The sequence below is a fragment of the Hypomesus transpacificus genome, chromosome 4 (assembly GCF_021917145.1).
Source record: "Hypomesus transpacificus isolate Combined female chromosome 4, fHypTra1, whole genome shotgun sequence".
Lineage (NCBI taxonomy): Eukaryota > Metazoa > Chordata > Actinopteri > Osmeriformes > Osmeridae > Hypomesus > Hypomesus transpacificus.
The window spans coordinates 10,957,937-10,975,631 of NC_061063.1; the positions used below are offsets into that span (position 1 = coordinate 10,957,937).

Sequence of the window (17,695 nt, forward strand, 5' to 3'; positions counted from 1 at the left end):
TATTCGTTTATCCCTTTTTACAAATAGTGTCACAAAGGGCTTCACATACGCCCGTAGAACTGCAACTGAACCAAGCTAACCCTCCCTAGGGGGTAGTGGTGCTCTGAGAGGAGGTCAGGGTGTACAGGACAGCCCTCCATATAGAGCTGTCAGCGACGCAGCAGTACATCTCCATGGTAACCCCTAGATCCTGGAGCTGACAGGTTAGCGAGGACGTCCTGATGAAGCCACTCACCTCCTCCTCCTCCAGGTGGACATCACCAAGGTGGTCACCATCTACAGCAACAGGCCTGACCCCGGCTTTGGGGTGTTGCCAGATGTGGGGGAGTATAACCCCCCTTCGGAGTCGCTGAAGAGCCGGGACTACTTTGCAGACTTCCTGGTCACGCTGGCCGTGCCGTCGGCCGTGGCTCTCGTCCTCTTCCTCATCCTGGGGTACTCCATGTGCTGCCGGCGGGAAGGGGTGTAAGTACACACACACACACGTGCACCCTCATACACACACAGGAGATGTAGATTTCTGATGCGTCACACAGGATTGGCTGCTGCTATCACAGTGTGAGCCTGGGTAGATGCTGTTGAGGATGTTAGAGAGATTAGGAACCCCTCCCCTTTCAAGAAAGACAAACCAAAAAGGCATCAGGCGTCTGGAACAGCAGCATCATGCTCATCTGGTCGTGTTACTCATGGATCATTCTGGAACCGGTTGGGATTTCATTCACTGCATCTTAATGTCGATCTGCATATTCATGAGATGTACACTGTCAATCATTCATGACCCCCCTCCCCCATCCTCATTTACAGGCTGGGAGTGTGTGCTCCCAAACACACACCAGAGAGCCCCCCCCACCTCACCCCCCCCTTCCCCTCTGTCTGGATGTCTTAACTAATAATATTAGTATTTAATTCATTAATTTTGTTTTGTTTCTAGGGAAAAAAGAAACATGCAAACATCAGAGTAAGTGTATTCCTATCCTGTGTTGGGTTATTCATTTATTTTTAGTTTTGAATTTGTTGGTTTCTTTTCTGATTGGCCCCATCATCCTCTCCTCATCTCCCCATTGGTGACATTGCCATGTCCATCAGTACATGCCATCTGTGTCGACACCCATTCATCCAATGAGCTGTTCAAGAAGCCCGTAGGAAGGATTTGTAGACAGTCCCTGTTACTCAGGGTTAAACAACAGCACACCATCCTGCGTGTGATTATGAACAAGCTCTGTCCTCAGAGACAGAAACCTAAAGGATGGAATATGTCCAGAGCTAGTTTAACCACACGACCAACTACACCATGAAATAACACACCCAAATCCCTGAAACTAAACACACAGCGTCCGAAGTGCCCTCCGCCTGGACGGTGATTACAAATCAAGTGCACCTCAAGGACCTCCCTTAGTACGCGGTGAGGGTTTAGCGCTAGCCTCAGACCGCGGTGAGGGTTTAGCGCTAGCCTCAGACTGCTGTGAGGGTTTAGCGCTAGCCTCAGACCGCTGTGAGGGTTTAGCGCTAGCCTCAGACCGCTGTGAGGGTTTAGCGCTAGCCTCAGACTGCTGTGAGGGTTTAGCGCTAGCCTCAGACCGCTGTGAGGGTTTAGCTCTAGCCTCAGACCGCTGTGAGGGTTTAGCGCTAGCCTCAGACCGCGGTGAGGGTTTAGCGCTAGCCTCAGACCGCGGTGAGGGTTTAGCGCTAGCCTCAGACCGCGGTGAGGGTTTAGCGCTAGCCTCAGACCGCGGTGAGGGTTTAGCGCTAGCCTCAGACCGCGGTGAGGGTTTAGCGCTAGCCTCAGACCGCGGTGAGGGTTTAGCGCTAGCCTCAGACCGCGGTGAGGGTTTAGCGCTAGCCTCAGACCGCGGTGAGGGTTTAGCGCTAGCCTCAGACCGCTGTGAGGGTTTAGCGCTAGCCTCAGACCGCTGTGCTGCGTTCCTCCCCCAGCATCCAGATGGTTCACCACAGCTCCATCCAGAAGTCCACCAAGGAGCTGAGGAGCATGTCTAAGAGCCGGGAGATCTCCTGGCCGCTGTCCACCCTGCCCGTGTTCAACCCTGTCACCGGGGAGGTGGTACCCCCGCTGCACCCCGACAGCTACGAGACCACCAGCATGCCCCTCATGCAGACGCAGGCGTGAGTGGCGGCACCGCACACACACACACACACACACACACACACACACACACACACACACACCCTGACCTCCGTACACACAATGCAGCACACTAAAGCGTGAATACAAAGTCAGATGTCGAAGTCATCTCTACTGTTTATCTCTGACTGGAGTGGGCTTCCCAGACTCTGATTAGACACATTATGTGATTTCAGGAACCTGCAGAAGCAGATGACCATTCCCCAGCAGCAGCCCCCAGGTCAGTACCAACCACGTCCACTCCCCGCTCACTCACTACGAACACGAGCACCCCCTGCTGTTAGGACACAGAGCACCCCCTGCTGTTAGGACACAGAGCACCCCCTGCTGTTAGGACACAGAGCACCCCCTGCTGTTAGGACACAGAGCACCCCCTGCTGTTAGGACACAGAGCACCCCCTGCTGTTAGGACACAGAGCACCCCCTGCTGTTAGGACACAGAGCACCCCCTGCTGTTAGGACACAGAGCACCCCCTGCTGTTAGGACACAGAGCACCCCTTGCTGTTAGGACACAGAGCACCCCTTGCTGTTAGGACACAGAGCACCCCCTGCTGTTAGGACACAGAGCACCCCTTGCTGTTAGGACACAGAGCACCCCCTGCTGTTAGGACACAGAGCACCCCCTGCTGTTAGGACACAGAGCACCCCCTGCTGTTAGGACACAGAGCACCCCCTGCTGTTAGGACACAGAGCACCCCTTGCTGTTAGGACACAGAGCACCCCCTGCTGTTAGGACACAGAGCACCCCCTGCTGATAGGACAAGGTCACAGGCTGGGGATAGGGAGGACTGGTATACTTAAGAAGGAATGGGTCTAACTCAGTGATGATGGGTCTAGCTTAGAGATGATGGGTCTAACTCAGAGATGATGGGTGTAGCTCAGAGATGATGGGTGTAGCTCAGAGATGATGGGTGTAACTCAGTGATGATGGGTCTAGCTCAGAGATGATGGGTCTAGCTCAGAGATGATGGGTCTAGCTCAGTGATGATGGGTGTAGCTCAGAGATGATGGGTCTAGCTCAGAGATGATGGGTCTAGCTCAGAGATGATGGGTCTAACTCAGAGATGATGGGTCTAACTCAGAGACGATGGGTGTAGCTCAGAGATGATGGTGTAGCTCAGAGATGATGGTTTAGCTCAGAGATGATGGGTCTAGCTCAGAGATGATGGGTGTAGCTCAGAGGGGTGGATAACTACACTAAATGCCTGCATCTTAAGTGTGAGCTTGTGAAGCTCAGAGACGTTCTGCTGAGGCCCTCATAATGAAATATGGACCTTATAAAGCAGCGCCCCCTGGTGTGTGTGTGTGAACTGCAGGCTGGTGTCCACTGCATGACCAGACAGTCTTTCCACTAACTGCTCCTTTCTCTTACTCACTCACTGCCAACAAAGGAGATAATTATTGTATGTCAACGTTTCGGAGATTGGAGGCAAGTATCTTGGTCTGCTTTCAAAGTTTTAATTGTAAACAGAGATAGAAAATGTGTTTAACCCTCTACACAACAGTGTGGTTTGATACCATTTCTATCCAGACTATTAAGAGAGATATAAAACAGAACAGGAAGTAAAACATGGATTCCACCCCAACAATCCTGTGGCATTTCTATATTAAAAAATATTTCAACAACGTACCTGAAAGAGATGTTCTTGTCTGTTGAAGGTAAATGGTATTCCTGAGCAGAGGAAGGTGGCAGAAGCGCTGAACTTGTGAGCAGAACGTCGGAGCAGCTGTCGTCCGTGTTTTATATGTGCCAACTTGCATGCCCTCGCTGTGCCCTCATAACCAACGCCTCAATCTCCAGCTCTCCTGATGTGCGGTGTACGACTGAATGCAGCGTGGGTGTGTGTGTGTGTGAGATATGAATGAGCAGCTTCACAGCAAATAACATTCAATAGGATATTTTGGAATATTTTTGTGTAAATGTTTTTAACAATGTACGATGCATTTCCACAATGTTTGTGTGTTGACCTGCCCTGCTTCTGCCACGCACGCTCAAGCTGTGGGGAGCGGGCTGCAGCAGGGGGTGCCTCATGCAGCACGGGGTGCCTCATGCAGCACGGGGTGCCTCGTGCAGCACGGGGTGCCTCGTGCAGCAGGGGGTGCCTCGTGCAGCAGGGGGTGCCTCGTGCAGCAGGGGGTGCCTCGTGCAGCACGGGGTGCCTCGTGCAGCAGGGGGTGCCTCGTGCAGCAGGGGGTGCCTCGTGCAGCAGGGGGTGCCTCATGCAGCACGGGGTGCCTCATGCAGCAGGGAGTGCCTCATGCAGCACGGGGTGCCTCGTGCAGCAGGGGGTGCCTCGTGCAGCAGGGGGTGCCTCGTGCAGCGGGGGGTGCCTCGTGCAGCGGGGGGTGCCTCGTGCAGCGGGGGGTGCCTCGTGCAGCGGGGGGTGCCTCGTGCAGCACGGGGTGCCTCATGCAGCACGGGGTGCCTCATGCAGCAGGGGGTGCCTCATGCAGCACGGGGTGCCTCATGCAGCACGGGGGCATGTTGTGTTGCTGTCGTACGTCATGTTAAACAGTAAAGATGTTTTGGACGGACTGTGCTCCTGGGGCTTTCTCTTCCTATCATGCCTAAAGAAAGATTAGTATGCCAATTAATACGAAACTCATAACAGTTGACCATTGATCACACATCAAACATTGTCATCAAGGTTTGTATAATTAAATATACAGAAGAATAAAGGCATTTATAAATAAATATTAATTTCACGAAAGATTGTATATTTAACATTTTTTATTTAGGCCTTAGGGATAAATAAATAGTGTCTTCCTAATGCTTGAAGTCTCTGGCATAAAGTAACCACAGCAGCAGCCTACATGTCTGAGATCTTCATCTGTAGGGGAACATTTGACATGGTGTTAAACAGTTCAGATTGTTAGTTTGTTCAAGACCGAAGCTACATAACCTTGAAGTAAAACATATGTTCTCCAGTCCATAGTCTTCCTATGGTACGTACCATACGGCCTACTGATCAAATGCGCTGTAAAGTCCTGCAAATTGTTTTAAAGTTGAAATAATTTTACATTATTTGTAAAGTTGCCTTAACATTTAGAGTAAGCTGCATATTTACACATTCTGCCGGGTGATGAAAATGGACCAAAACCGCAGTTGTACAAAAACGATTATATGGATTAGTGGCGAATTCTCCTGAAAGTCTTGAACATTCAATTTACCGAGGTACAAAAATGAAGCTAATATACAAAACAAAGAAGCAAAAAACAACAACAGAAACCATTTTCTCTTTCAAAAGGCTAAAGAGGCGCGCATATTTCTGTGTGAAACTTCAAAACACATAAACGTTTGGCTTATAGGCTATTGACAGATTCAAATGAAATACTGACACTCACTGTCAAGCATTGTTAGAACTCTACAGCTTTCGCTCCGAACAGTAACTCATCAAGTATCGCCGACCTATATGCAGAAGTGGCTCAATGCCACGAGGAAGCTAGCAAAAGAAAACGTGATAGAAGGCATTCAGTTAGTTCAGAATTCATGTCATTCTCTCTCTCACTCATGTCTTCATCCATCCAGAGGCAGGCAGGCAAACAGGGCGTATGGCTCAGGGAGGCCCGTACTCCTACATAGGCCTACCAGGGAGTCTTCAGCTGTTAGACGGACCTGCCAGGGAGATGAGGGCTGAGGTGATGCAGAACGCCAGAGGCATCTTGCTCACGCTCACGCACTCCACACAAACCAGTCATGCCACACACACACCGCACACACACCGCACACACACACACTGGTTATTTGCCCCTGAAGGATAGGCTCATAATAATGTGAAAAGACAAAAGGCAGATAACCTTCAAAGTGCCTCTTTTGCTTTGCTCCAATAAAAGCATCTATGAAAAGATGTACCAAACTTCTCTAGGCAACACTTTCACTGAACAGCAGGCCTGGGCACAGTTACAAAGAAGCAGAGACCATGTACAAAATATATGCTTAATTTAAATCATTAAATACTGTACATACAACAAAGAATTTCAAAGGTTGGTGAGGTCACGTAAACCAGTGCACAAGGCAAAGGTCCTAAAGATCGAAAAAAAAAAAAAAAAAGTTTACAAAGATTTTTTTTTTTTTTTTATCTCTTAGAAATATTCTATCATTTGTATGTGTCTGTTCATTCTATCCTGGCTGTTATAAACTGCTTTTGATTTTTGATTATTTATTATGCAACCACAACAAAGAAGATCTGAATTGTTCATTGCACAGATCAGTGACATCTGGGCAGCATAGAGAACAGCTTGGAGCAGTGGGTTAGATGCCCCCCCTTTCCAGAAGGTGACTGTTCTTCTGAACAGACCTGAAGCACTTCCTGGGTCAGAGGTCAAACTGAAACAGGCATGTGCGTGAGGAGCACACCTTCACTAACAGTCGTCTGGGTGGAACCAGGGCGCCATATTCTGTCGAGAGTCCTTCTGGAATTTTCCAGGGAACAGTTTGTGGCAAGAGGAACAGGGCGTTGCCCCTCCTCTTCAGATTAAACATGCGGCCAGGCTGGAAGGAGCTGTTAAACACACACTTCCCCCCCTTCCTTCTAACCCTTCTTCAGTAGACGCTCTCCGTCCTCCTCTCCAGTGTACACCTTCCACCACAGTCTGCAGGCAGACGGGCCCTTCTGCTAACGTGGCCACGCTGCCATCGTGTCACTGACTCACCTCAAACATGGCAACCGACACAACCGTCTGTCCATCGCAGACAAGGCCAGCAAGATGGCCGACAAGTTGTCTTGCAAGACCCCCTCCCCACCACCCCAAAAAAAGCTGCCATCGCAAATCCTTTAAACAGCTGCTGGTCGAAGACGTCCGGCTTGAGTATGACCTCCAGCCTCTGTCCCCGACCTCTGTACCCAGCCGGAGGGATGCTTTATGGGCCGAGGGAGGTCAGCCGGCCCCTGGTGGCCCAGAGCAGGGCCAGGCCCCCCAGCCCCAGGGCGGCCAGTCTGCGCAGCAGGGAGGCTCCGTCTTTGGGGATAGCCACCTGCGCCAGGTCGTTGGTGATGAGGGAGATCTCATGGGCCACGCACACGAAGATAAAGGTGCTGATGATGATGTTGAAGGAGGGGCTTCCAGGAACCAACACCAAGATGCCCTTGGTGTCTGCAGCCAGCCAGATGTGGTACTGGCAAATGAACAGCTGGGGGAGAGGCCAGGAGACAGTGTGTGTGTGTGTGTGTGTGTGTGTGTGGTAAGGATGGACACAGAGAGGAGAGCAAAGTGAGGGAGTGTGTGTACATTCACATAGGAGATGAATAAGGAACAGGGTTGTGTGTGTGTGCGTGTGTTACCTCTAAGGAGATCTTTCCAAACCAGGCGAAAAAAGAGCTGTATATCGAGCGAGCGTAGCCCGGAATGTTCCGGATCAGAATGAAAGCCAGGATCTGGAAACGACAGAGAAACATGTTGTTCTCTTGTCTAAAGGCTGGTCTACATGTTCTTTTGTGGAAACCTGTCTATAACCTGTCCTAATGGTAAACACTGGAGATGGCACATCTCCCTGTGGTCATTTGCTTAACATTTCCCTAGCACTGACAGGTTTGTCAGAGTGTGTTACCAGGGGCACCCACAGGGGGCTGGAGGGGCACCCACAGGGGGCTGGAGGGGCACCCACAGGGGGCTGGAGGGGCACCCACAGGGGGGCCGGAGGGGCACCCACAGGGGGCTGGAGGGGCACCCACAGGGGGCTGGAACTCACCTGGACCACAGAGATGTAGGGATGAAGCTCGTTGCATTCAGTCTTGTTCTTACAGCTGCTGGCCCACACAGAGTAGATCTGACAGAGCAGTCACATGACAGAGCAGTCACATGACAGAGCGGTCACATGACAGGGAGGAGTCACTTGTTTAGTACAGGGAATGAACAACAAACAGTTTTATTGCAACACTGACACAGGTGTGTGTGTGGGGGGGGGGGGGTTGGGGTCACAAATGAGATCTAAATGGGCCATGCCAATATTGAATGGTCGGAGGAAAAAATATTAATAAAAAAGCAACAGTTTTATGATTATTTTGCTGTTTTACAATTTCTTATCTATTAGGAATTCATAGATGTGGACCTCCCACAAAGACATATCCTGTCCAGATTAAAGTTCACCCAAACCACTCAGATCAATGAAAGGTAAACATTAGCCTACTCGCTCTAAGTGTGTGCTGGTTCTAGGAGGGGGGGAGGGTGCATGTGAGAGTGTTGGAACAGGGCCGGAGTGTGCTGGCTCTAGGAGGGGGGGAGGGTGCATGTGAGAGTGTTGGAACAGGGCCGGAGTGTGCTGGCTCTAGGAGGGGGGGAGGGTGCATGTGAGAGTGTTGGAACAGGGCCAGAGTGTGCTGGCTCTAGGAGGGGGGGAGGGTGCATGTGAGAGTGTTGGAAAAGGGCCAGAGTGTGCTGGTTCTAGGAGGGTAGTAGGGTGTATGTGAGAGTGTTGGAACAGGGCCAGAGTGTGCTGGTTCTAGGAGGGTAGTAGGGTGTATGTGAGAGTGTTGGAACAGGGCCGGAGTGTGCTGGCTCTAGGGAGGGTAGGGTGCATGTGAGAGTGTTTGAACAGGGCCGGAGTGTGCTCTTACGATGAAGGCGCCCACAGAGAGGAGCAGCAGGAGGCTGGACAGCCTGGGAGAGAAGAGCGCCTCTCCTCTCCCCTCTGACAGAACCTGACACTTCTGGAGCACCAGGTACATGAAGGCAAACAGCATCCCGTGGATGACTGCCTGCATACACACACACACATCAGAAATACACACACACACACACATCAGAAATACACACACAATCATCAGTCAAATATTGACAGATATGAAGCTATTTCTAGTCATCTGTGCCATGGTTACTGGAGGAGACAGAGTAAAGGTCAGTCTGGGTGCCATGGTTACTGGAGGAGACAGAGTAAAGGTCAGACTGGGTGAGTTGGGGTATTCACTGCTTCACTTACAAATCGATCCAGTTTCCAGCGGAACCACCACTCATGGACGCTGCCGTTCAGCTCAAACAGCCAGGACACGGGCCACACACTAAACAAACTCTCGAAGAAGCCCTGCAACACACACACAGGCACACACACACACACACACACACAGAGACACACATACGCATGTCATTAATGACAACACTGTTAAACAAGAAGATGAATGACAATGTCATTTAATGAACCTTGTCACTCTAAATAAATGATTGTGTTGTGTACATGCAAACCACCCCAGTCAAGATGGAGCTACTGCCCTGGGGTCTTAAAGCTGGGATCTGACAAGTCTGTTTCCAAACATGTTTAGTTTTTTTTGTTTGGGAAAAAAAGTTGTGTTTGATTCTTTTTTCGAAAGGTTTACAAAATATTTTTAAGTGAGTGAAAGAAAGTTTCAAAAGGTTAAAAGAATATGCTTCAGAAAAAGATGACATGTGTGCGTAAAGTCTGATCTGTCCCCACCAAGGTCTGTCCTGAGGTGGTGTATGAAAGTGTCTCAGCAGATCAGGGTCCTGATTGGCAGGCTGACAGGAAGTGGACCTGAGAGGTCAGCAGATCAGGGTCCTGATTGGCAGGCTGACAGGAAGCAGACCTGAGAGGTCAGCAGATCAGGTTCCTAATTGGCTCACCTGGGAGTAGGTGAAGAAGCAGATGAAGAGCAGCAGGCCCAGCAGCTTGAGCAGAACACCCAGGTACCACATCCCACTTCCTGTCCAGACAAACACACACACACAGACACAGACAGACAGCCATCAGCACAGCACCACTACTGCTCCTAACTACGTCTGGTGAGGAGGGAGGGAGTTGAGGTAAGGCGGTAGAAGGAGAAGGGTAGGAGATAAGGTGAGGAGGTGAGGAGGCAAGGAGGGAGGTGAGGTGAGGAGTGAAGGAGGGAGGTGAGGAGGTAAGGAGGGAGGTGAGGAGGGGAGGAGGGAGGTGAGGAGGTGGGAGGTAAGGAGGGGGGAGGGAGTTGAGGTAGATGGCTGGTTAGGTTCCTCACCGTTGGCCTTCTTCTGGAGGATCTGGGGCCACACAGCCAGGGTGCTGTAGATGATGACGAACCAGAAGCTGACCAGCGGAACAAAGTAGTAGAACTGGTAGGACCGGTCCATCACCACACACAGCACCAGCACCAGGAAGTTCAGACGGAATAGAACCTGCAGTCACACACACACACGGCAAAGAGGGGAGGACCCCTCAAGTTCAGAGAAAATAGCTTTGAAGGCTACACAGCACCATCAGTAATGTCTTAAGAGCTGTGCTTGGTGTGGAGCTTTTGGTGCGGAGCGCTTGGTGCGGAGCGCTTGGTGCGGAGCGTTTGGTGCGGAGCGCTTGGTGCGGAGCGTTTGGTGCGGAGCGTTTGGTGCGGAGCGCGTGCAGGTTACAGGCTCACCTGACACAAACGGTACAGACCAAAGTCTCCCTTGAGCCAGAAGAAGGAAAAGTGACCGTAGCCAGTCTGGAACAGGTAAGCAGCCACCAGTACCCTCACATGCATGTACACTGGGATGAACTGGGGGGGAGAGAAGGGATCTTCAGTCATATGATGATCAAGGACAAAACAGATTCATTTCAGATATTTAATCAGGGGGTGGCCACTGCGCCTCATAGTGGTGGGGAGGGGACTCACAGCACTGGCTCCAGATATGTGGTAGATTAGGATGACCAGCTGCATCCAGCCCTTCCACTCATCAGTCTGCTCCCGGTTCAGCAGCTTGGTCTGTGGAGACAGTCAGGATGTTACTAGGTCTGTGGAGACAGTCAGGATGTTACTAGGTCTGTGGAGACAGTCAGGATGTGACTAGGTCTGTGGAGACAGTCAGGATGTTACTAGGTCTGTGGAGACAGTCAGGATGTTACTAGGTCTGTGGAGACAGTCAGGATGTTACTAGGTCTGTGGAGACAGTCAGGATGTTACTAGGTCTGTGGAGACAGTCAGGATGTTACTAGGTCTGTGGAGAGTATATGACAACATAGAATACAGCATGCAGACTACCGCATGCTTCAGACATTACCTTTCTTAGGAAAAACACTATCAAACACACACCTTGCCCCCTACACCCACACACACACACCCACACACACACACACACACCTCCTTGCTGTTCTCATTGTAGAACACCCCCAGCACAAAGATGTAGACGAGAGGGATGAAGAAGGTGGAGTGTGTGTAGAACTTCTGCTCCTTCATGAACACGTCCGTGCGGTCACAGGCGTAGAAGTAAGCCATGATGACGCCCATCTTGCACACCGCCCGGAACGCCAACTTGGGCCCCGACACCGCCGCCGCCACCCCCAGGTCCGGCTTCTTCTCCTCGCCGCTCTCCACGTCAGCCGGGCCGAGCCGGGCCTTGTGGTGCCGGCTGTAGCCCAGAGCGTGCAGCGCCAGGAAGGCCAGGCCGGACGCCAGGAACATGCCGGCACACAGCTTCTGGAGGAGGTTGGGGGCGGCGGCGGGCTGGCAGCAGGAACCATCGATGGGCTGCAGGAACTTGTTGCACACGGCGTTCATCAGGACCATGGCTCCCTAGAGGAGCACCGGAGGGAGGGGACGGGGATCGTATCAAACACTCCCAGAAGATGCAGTCACTGGATCTAACAGTGTGCACACTAAGCAAGGTTAATTATTATAATTATTCAAATCCGAGGATGTCTGTTATGGCAAGCCATTTTATCATTTAACCAACTTATTCTTGATATCTAAAATTCGAATTCTTGATATCCAAAATACAATTCTAAGCTTTTTTAGTAAGTATAGCAAGCCGTTTTATCATTTAACCAATGTTTAAATGATAAAACGGCTTGTCATAGTCTAGAGTTGATGTGAACGCAATCACCAACGATTTCTCATAACTTCATTAACACTTCAAACACGGAGAGTTTCTTAAATGTGATTCCTTTGATCCGCATTTGAGACCACTCTGGCCAATTTACGACTACTATTTCGAGTCTTCTGAAGTTCAGAACAAATCCCAGATGAGAAAACTTTAATGAATGCCAAATGTTTTCCTAAATCCAATACAGAAGAAATTCTTTCTTAAATTATTTTTAACTGCGTTCGAGAATGAGGCCCATTATTATTTTGACAAGACATCCTCCGCTTACCACATTCCTGGTGGCTTCTGGGAGGTGTAGTCCGTCGGCTGACTGGGCGATGGTGAGGGCGGCAGCCTGGCGCGAGGCGGCCAGCAGCTTCACCCGGCTGCTCCTCCCGCTGCTGTTCAGGGCGCCGGCCGCCGCTTCGTTATACTGGTCGATCTGCTGGTTGGTGATCATCCTCCTGCTGTCACTTAGCGCCTCCTCCTTCACTGGGTCTGGGAGAGAGTGTGTGTGTGTGTGTGTGTGTGGTGTGTGTAGGGGGGAGGGTACAAATGAGTGAGTCAGTCAATGACAGAAAGATGAGTGAGAAATTGAGAGACAATTACAGAGTGAGTATCAACAAGCATCTCAATGCTAATAAGCTAACCTTGGAGGACCCAGTACATTTGTCCACCTTCCCAGCCCCATAGCTAACAGGCTAGCTGGCTCCCATGCTAACCTTGCAGGACCCAGTACATTTGTCCACCTTCCCAGCCCCATAGCTAACAGGCTAGCTGGCTCCCATGCTAACCTTGCAGGACCCAGTACATTTGTCCACCTTCCCAGCCCCATAGCTAACAGGCTAGCTGGCTCCCATGCTAACCTTGCAGGACCCAGTACATTTGTCCACCTTCCCAGCCCCATAGCTAACAGGCTAGCTGGCTCCCATGCTAACCTTGCAGGACCCAGTACATTTGTCCACCTTCCCAGCCCCATAGCTAACAGGCTAGCTGGCTCCCATGCTAACCTTGCAGGACCCAGTACATTTGTCCACCTTCCCAGCCCCATAGCTAACAGGCTAGCTGGCTCCCATGCTAACCTTGCAGGACCCAGTACATTTGTCCACCTTCCCAGCCCCATAGCTAACAGGCTAGCTGGCTCCCATGCTAACCTTGCAGGACCCAGTACATTTGTCCACCTTCCCAGCCCCATAGCTAACAGGCTAGCTGGCTCCCATGCTAACCTTGCAGGACCCAGTACATTTGTCCACCTTCCCAGCCCCATAGCTAACAGGCTAGCTGGCTCCCATGCTAACCTTGCAGGACCCAGTACATTTGTCCACCTTCCCAGCCCCATAGCTAACAGGCTAGCTGGCTCCCATGCTAACCTTGCAAGACCCAGTACATTTGTCCACCTTCCCAGCCCCATAGCTAACAGGCTAGCTGGCTCCCATGCTAACCTTGCAGGACCCAGTACATTTGTCCACCTTCCCAGCCCCATAGCTAACAGGCTAGCTGGCTCCCATGCTAACCTTGCAGGACCCAGTACATTTGTCCACCTTCCCAGCCCCATAGCTAACAGGCTAGCTGGCTCCCATGCTAACCTTGCAGGACCCAGTACATTTGTCCACCTTCCCAGCCCCATAGCTAACAGGCTAGCTGGCTCCCATGCTAACCTTGCAGGACCCAGTACATTTGTCCACCTTCCCAGCCCCATAGCTAACAGGCTAGCTGGCTCCCATGCTAACCTTGCAGGACCCAGTACATTTGTCCACCTTCCCAGCCCCATAGCTAACAGGCTAGCTGGCTCCCATGCTAACCTTGCAGGACCCAGTACATTTGTCCACCTTCCCAGCCCCATAGCTAACAGGCTAGCTGGCTCCCATGCTAACCTTGCAGGACCCAGTACATTTGTCCACCTTCCCAGCCCCATAGCTAACAGGCTAGCTGGCTCCCATGCTAACCTTGCAGGACCCAGTACATTTGTCCACCTTCCCAGCCCCATAGCTAACAGGCTAGCTGGCTCCCATGCTAACCTTGCAGGACCCAGTACATTTGTCCACCTTCCCAGCCCCATAGCTAACAGGCTAGCTGGCTCCCATGCTAACCTTGCAGGACCCAGTACACGTCCCCGTCCAAGGCCAGGGTCTCCAGGGGAGAGGAGATGGCCGTCAGGTTGACTCTGTACTGCTGGAGCGTCTCCCTGCTGCCGTGGTGCAGCTTGATGGACCACTGTGGAAAAACAAACCATGACGATCAACTGAAACACACGACAACAGCATCAACAAAGAGTGTTTGTGTTTTTCAAGCAATATTCAGAAAATATGTCATATTCTGTGGATTTTAGGTTTGTATTTACAACTTACTGTTGCAGCGCCAATGACCACCACATCTGGTCTGGTCGATGGATCCTGATGACAAACAGATCGCAAATGTGTCACAGCCTGCCATGTCACAGCAACTTGGTCCCAGCTTATCAAAAATGTTTGACCCAACTACAGCTTCAAAAGGAAACCAACATCAGAAACCAACTCAGTTTCCTCTTACCTCGGTCCATGCTGTCAAGCGCTCCTTCATGGAGTTATTTGCCTCAGGGTACCAGAGGAAGTCCTATCCACAAACAGGAAGTAGTCAGTCTCAGTCTTAATAGGGTGACGTGATTAAATAAGAAAATGCCTTGAGACAACCCAAAGTGCCGTTAGATGTTAAACTTTCCCTGCTGATGACTGACACAGAAGCAGGGAACAGCTTACCACATTCACTAAGGAGGTCTGGTCCTCAAAGGGGATGTTCTCGTGCTGGTGGAGGTGACACAGAGGCAGACAAGACAGTTAGTGTTCCTCTCTTTATCCAGGCCTTGCACCATCACCAGAGTGACTATTAACACACTTCCTCTGTTATCTTTCCTGGAAATATCATTGTTTGTGTACAACATCCCCCGCCCCCCTCATACAGCCTGTATAGTTTGGAAAAGCAACAACGAACACTAATCAAAAAAGAGAAGTGAACCAGGTGCCTGCTAGGATGAGCTCTACCTTGATGCCATCCTCCCTCTGGTTAGGATCAATGATTTTGATGAAAGAGTAGAACAGCTGCCGGATCCTTGAATCGCCCACAAAGGCCACCCGTTTCTCAGACAGGCAAGTTGTGGCTTCACTGTGGGAGGGCCCAGAGGGACACATCACTGACTAGAACATATTGGGAAAACTATCAATATTTACAAGACATGAAGGAAGTATATGCCTTCTCTCTCACACACACACAGACACCTTCTCTCACATGCCCTGTCACACACACACACTCTCTCTCTCTCTCTCTCTCTCACATGCCCTGTCACACACACACACACACACTCTCACATGCCCTCTAACCAACACATTCATGGTAGGAGTGTGACTCACGTGCTTCTGTACTTGTGCATCATGCAGCCGTAGGGCTGCCAGGCGTTCTCTCCCAGGAACCGACCGCTGGACAACAGCCAATCACACGAGTCTCCGCCTGAGGGCAAACAACTCAGTTCATAAAACACACACACACGATGTGTCTATATTTACATAGATTATACACATAGCCTACAAACCCACACACAAACACACAGAGCATGACCTCACACCCATAAAGGTGAACAAACAACACACACACACCATCCCCCCCCCCCCTTCTCCCTGTTGAGGGCTAAGTGAAACCTGCCTCCACGGGACACTGGCTTTCAGCATTGGTCAAACACCCGGAGGACAATACACCACCCAGCTGCCCTAGCCCTGCACGCCAGCCACCCCTCATCTACACTTCAGCACAACCACGAAACCGCCAACCTCCAGCCAATCGCTGGTGTTGGAAATGAATAGGCCCATCTGCCAATTAATCGGTGCGAACACAGCCCCCCCCAAAAGGTGAAGGGGTGCTGAGAGAAGACGTCAGGAGCATCCGGTTTAGTTGACAGCCAGACAAGAGCAGCTGCTCTGCTTCTCTGCACGCAGAGCACTCAAGTGTCCCACGCCTCTTTATAAACAAAGGCCACTGTATGCGGAGAAGAGGAAGCGGATGCCTGTCGGTGTTGGGCCGTAATCTCGTAAAAAACTAACTCAGTTCGCCAATCTACACTTATCAATACGCTAGGAAGGTAGTGCGCGTTCACGCGTAGGGGAGTGGAATTCTGGCAGGGAGTGAGATAACGGCCCAACACCGGATTTAAATAATATAACTCATGCAACCGCCGATGAACTTCTGCTTCTTGCACTCGATGTTGTCGTTCACGAGACTCAAGACACTGAGTCGAGTTTCACACACCTCGTTTATATGTTCTTTGGCCGTGTGTACCTCTGCAATAAGGGAGGAAGGCACCCATCTCACTCGAGAGATGAGGGTAATTGCAGCGGTACAATCTGGCTGTTGAAACCAGTTTTAGTGGCAACTGTATTGCCAAACATCCATCCACGAAATAGGCTAGCTATCGATCCACCTGTCTTCAAGGGGTATCATAAACTAGCGTATCAGCTAGGAGTGTAGGGTTGTCTGCCAGTTAACAATCCATCTACAGTATTCTTCCCACATTCAAACTGTTCTTGACATGGACTTTGTCCCAAGCAAACATCTAACCAGCGAACGAGCTGACAAAAGTGCACAGTGGCATACGACTGGCACTTGAATATGTTAGCTAGCTAATGTTGCTACTGTTACTAGCCAACTGATGTAGTATACAAATGCAGTTCGTGCGCGTGATTAAACGCTATTAAGTTGATTTACCTGCACTCCAAATCCAACCAACGGAGACACTATACATATAACTGTGCTAGATAGCCTAGTAAACTTGCATTAGCGTTAACTAACTTGTTCACACTGTAGTGGTAGCATCGTAGTCACTGGTTTGTCCGTGTTTATGCAGCTAGCTAGCTACATTCATGGTCTAATGTTACTGAATCAGTGGGATATACAGTAGACACACATTTCTACTATGTTCGGTAGCTTGATGGCTATCGTAAGTTATTATTATGAACAAGAAGACTGACGTTACGAGTCGAGAATATAAAAGTTACCGTTAGCGTTGCCATCTTAGTTGAAGGCAATTTAAGGTTAGCTAAGGATCCGTTAGCTAGCTAGCTAGCCTAGGTAGCCTACTAACAGGATAGCGGCTATGTTGAGTCAAGTGTTTACAGTAGCGGTCTAACGTATACGCGACGAAAAATCATTACTTACCCCCATAATACCGTGACGCTGCGTGCAGCACAAGAAGTAAAACTACGGCGACGAGAGATAATAATTTCGCATTTTTTATATTAAAGTACTGATTAATGTCCCGTTTGCCTAGGCTATAGGCCAGGACCGCCATCTTTGCACCTCCATGACAACAACAAGCAGACAGATGAGATGCAGTCTGGACGGAATACTCTGAGCGCGTCCACGCTGACGCCTTCTTTCAGCCTTTTTACGGTTCCTGATTTCACCTGTTTTATTTAACCATCAACGTTTGCAGAGGACAGGAAATACTACACATAACATATTAAGAACCAGCAAGAAAGGATATAATTAGTGGGGTCTGGAATTTGCAGCAAAGTCGGTGCAATACGTCAAAGGAATTTGCTTGGAAAGTTTGCACCCTGCAAAGTATTGTTGCAAACAATTTCTGAGTGAAAACTTCCATTGAATAGCGATTATATCCTATACTGCTTATTATTAATATACACATCCCCATTGCTAAATAATAGCGATGGATCGTTCTTAAACATCGGACAGATTTTTTATTTGAAAAGACATCATCGCAATCTTTCATTGGAGGCGCGATTGTGTAGGTTATCCAATAGATGGCACTAAAT

At 50.2% G+C, this 17,695-nt stretch overlaps 2 protein-coding genes across 4 annotated transcripts in view; one reads left to right on the forward strand and one right to left on the reverse strand.

The window, feature by feature from the left end:
• The window catches only part of sgce (sarcoglycan, epsilon), a 14,849-nt gene extending 8,623 nt beyond the window's left edge, over window positions 1–6,226 (forward strand). For 2 of the 3 annotated variants that reach the window (XM_047018822.1, XM_047018823.1), the window contains 5 exons: window positions 251–465; window positions 932–958; window positions 1,933–2,121; window positions 2,317–2,360; window positions 3,801–6,226. In XM_047018822.1, coding sequence (XP_046874778.1) covers window positions 251–465; window positions 932–958; window positions 1,933–2,121; window positions 2,317–2,360; window positions 3,801–3,817 — 492 coding nt within the window. In that variant the 3' untranslated portion in view covers window positions 3,818–6,226. Of the gene's footprint in view, window positions 1–250; window positions 466–931; window positions 959–1,932; window positions 2,122–2,316; window positions 2,361–3,532; window positions 3,571–3,800 lie in introns of all 3 variants that reach the window. The other variant, XM_047018824.1, reaches the window with a different exon arrangement.
• On the reverse strand, window positions 6,065–17,342 carry casd1 (CAS1 domain containing 1). The gene is made up of 18 exons (XM_047018821.1): window positions 17,079–17,342; window positions 15,284–15,380; window positions 14,918–15,038; window positions 14,636–14,680; window positions 14,430–14,492; window positions 14,249–14,293; window positions 13,991–14,114; window positions 12,190–12,398; window positions 11,180–11,611; window positions 10,715–10,804; window positions 10,478–10,597; window positions 10,085–10,241; window positions 9,714–9,793; window positions 9,058–9,159; window positions 8,696–8,836; window positions 7,831–7,908; window positions 7,424–7,516; window positions 6,065–7,272 (listed from the first exon to the last, which is right to left on the reverse strand). Exons 1-18 carry the CDS (start codon window positions 17,209–17,211, stop codon window positions 7,003–7,005), a joined length of 2,400 nt encoding a protein of 799 aa, XP_046874777.1. The 5' UTR covers window positions 17,212–17,342; the 3' UTR covers window positions 6,065–7,002.
• Between the last annotated feature and the right edge of the window lie 353 nt (window positions 17,343–17,695).

Excerpts from the sequence above, each read along its gene's own strand:
- casd1 (XM_047018821.1), bottom strand. The coding sequence starts at position 17,211 with ATGGCGGTCCTGGCCTATAGCCTAGGCAAACGGGACATTAATCAGTAC. Across the intron at positions 11,612-12,189 it reads CAGAAGCCACCAGGAATGTG|GGAGCCATGGTCCTGATGAA; the intron begins GTAAGCGGAGGA and ends GTGCTCCTCTAG. Across the intron at positions 10,598-10,714 it reads ACATATCTGGAGCCAGTGCT|TTCATCCCAGTGTACATGCA; the intron begins GTGAGTCCCCTC and ends TCTCCCCCCCAG.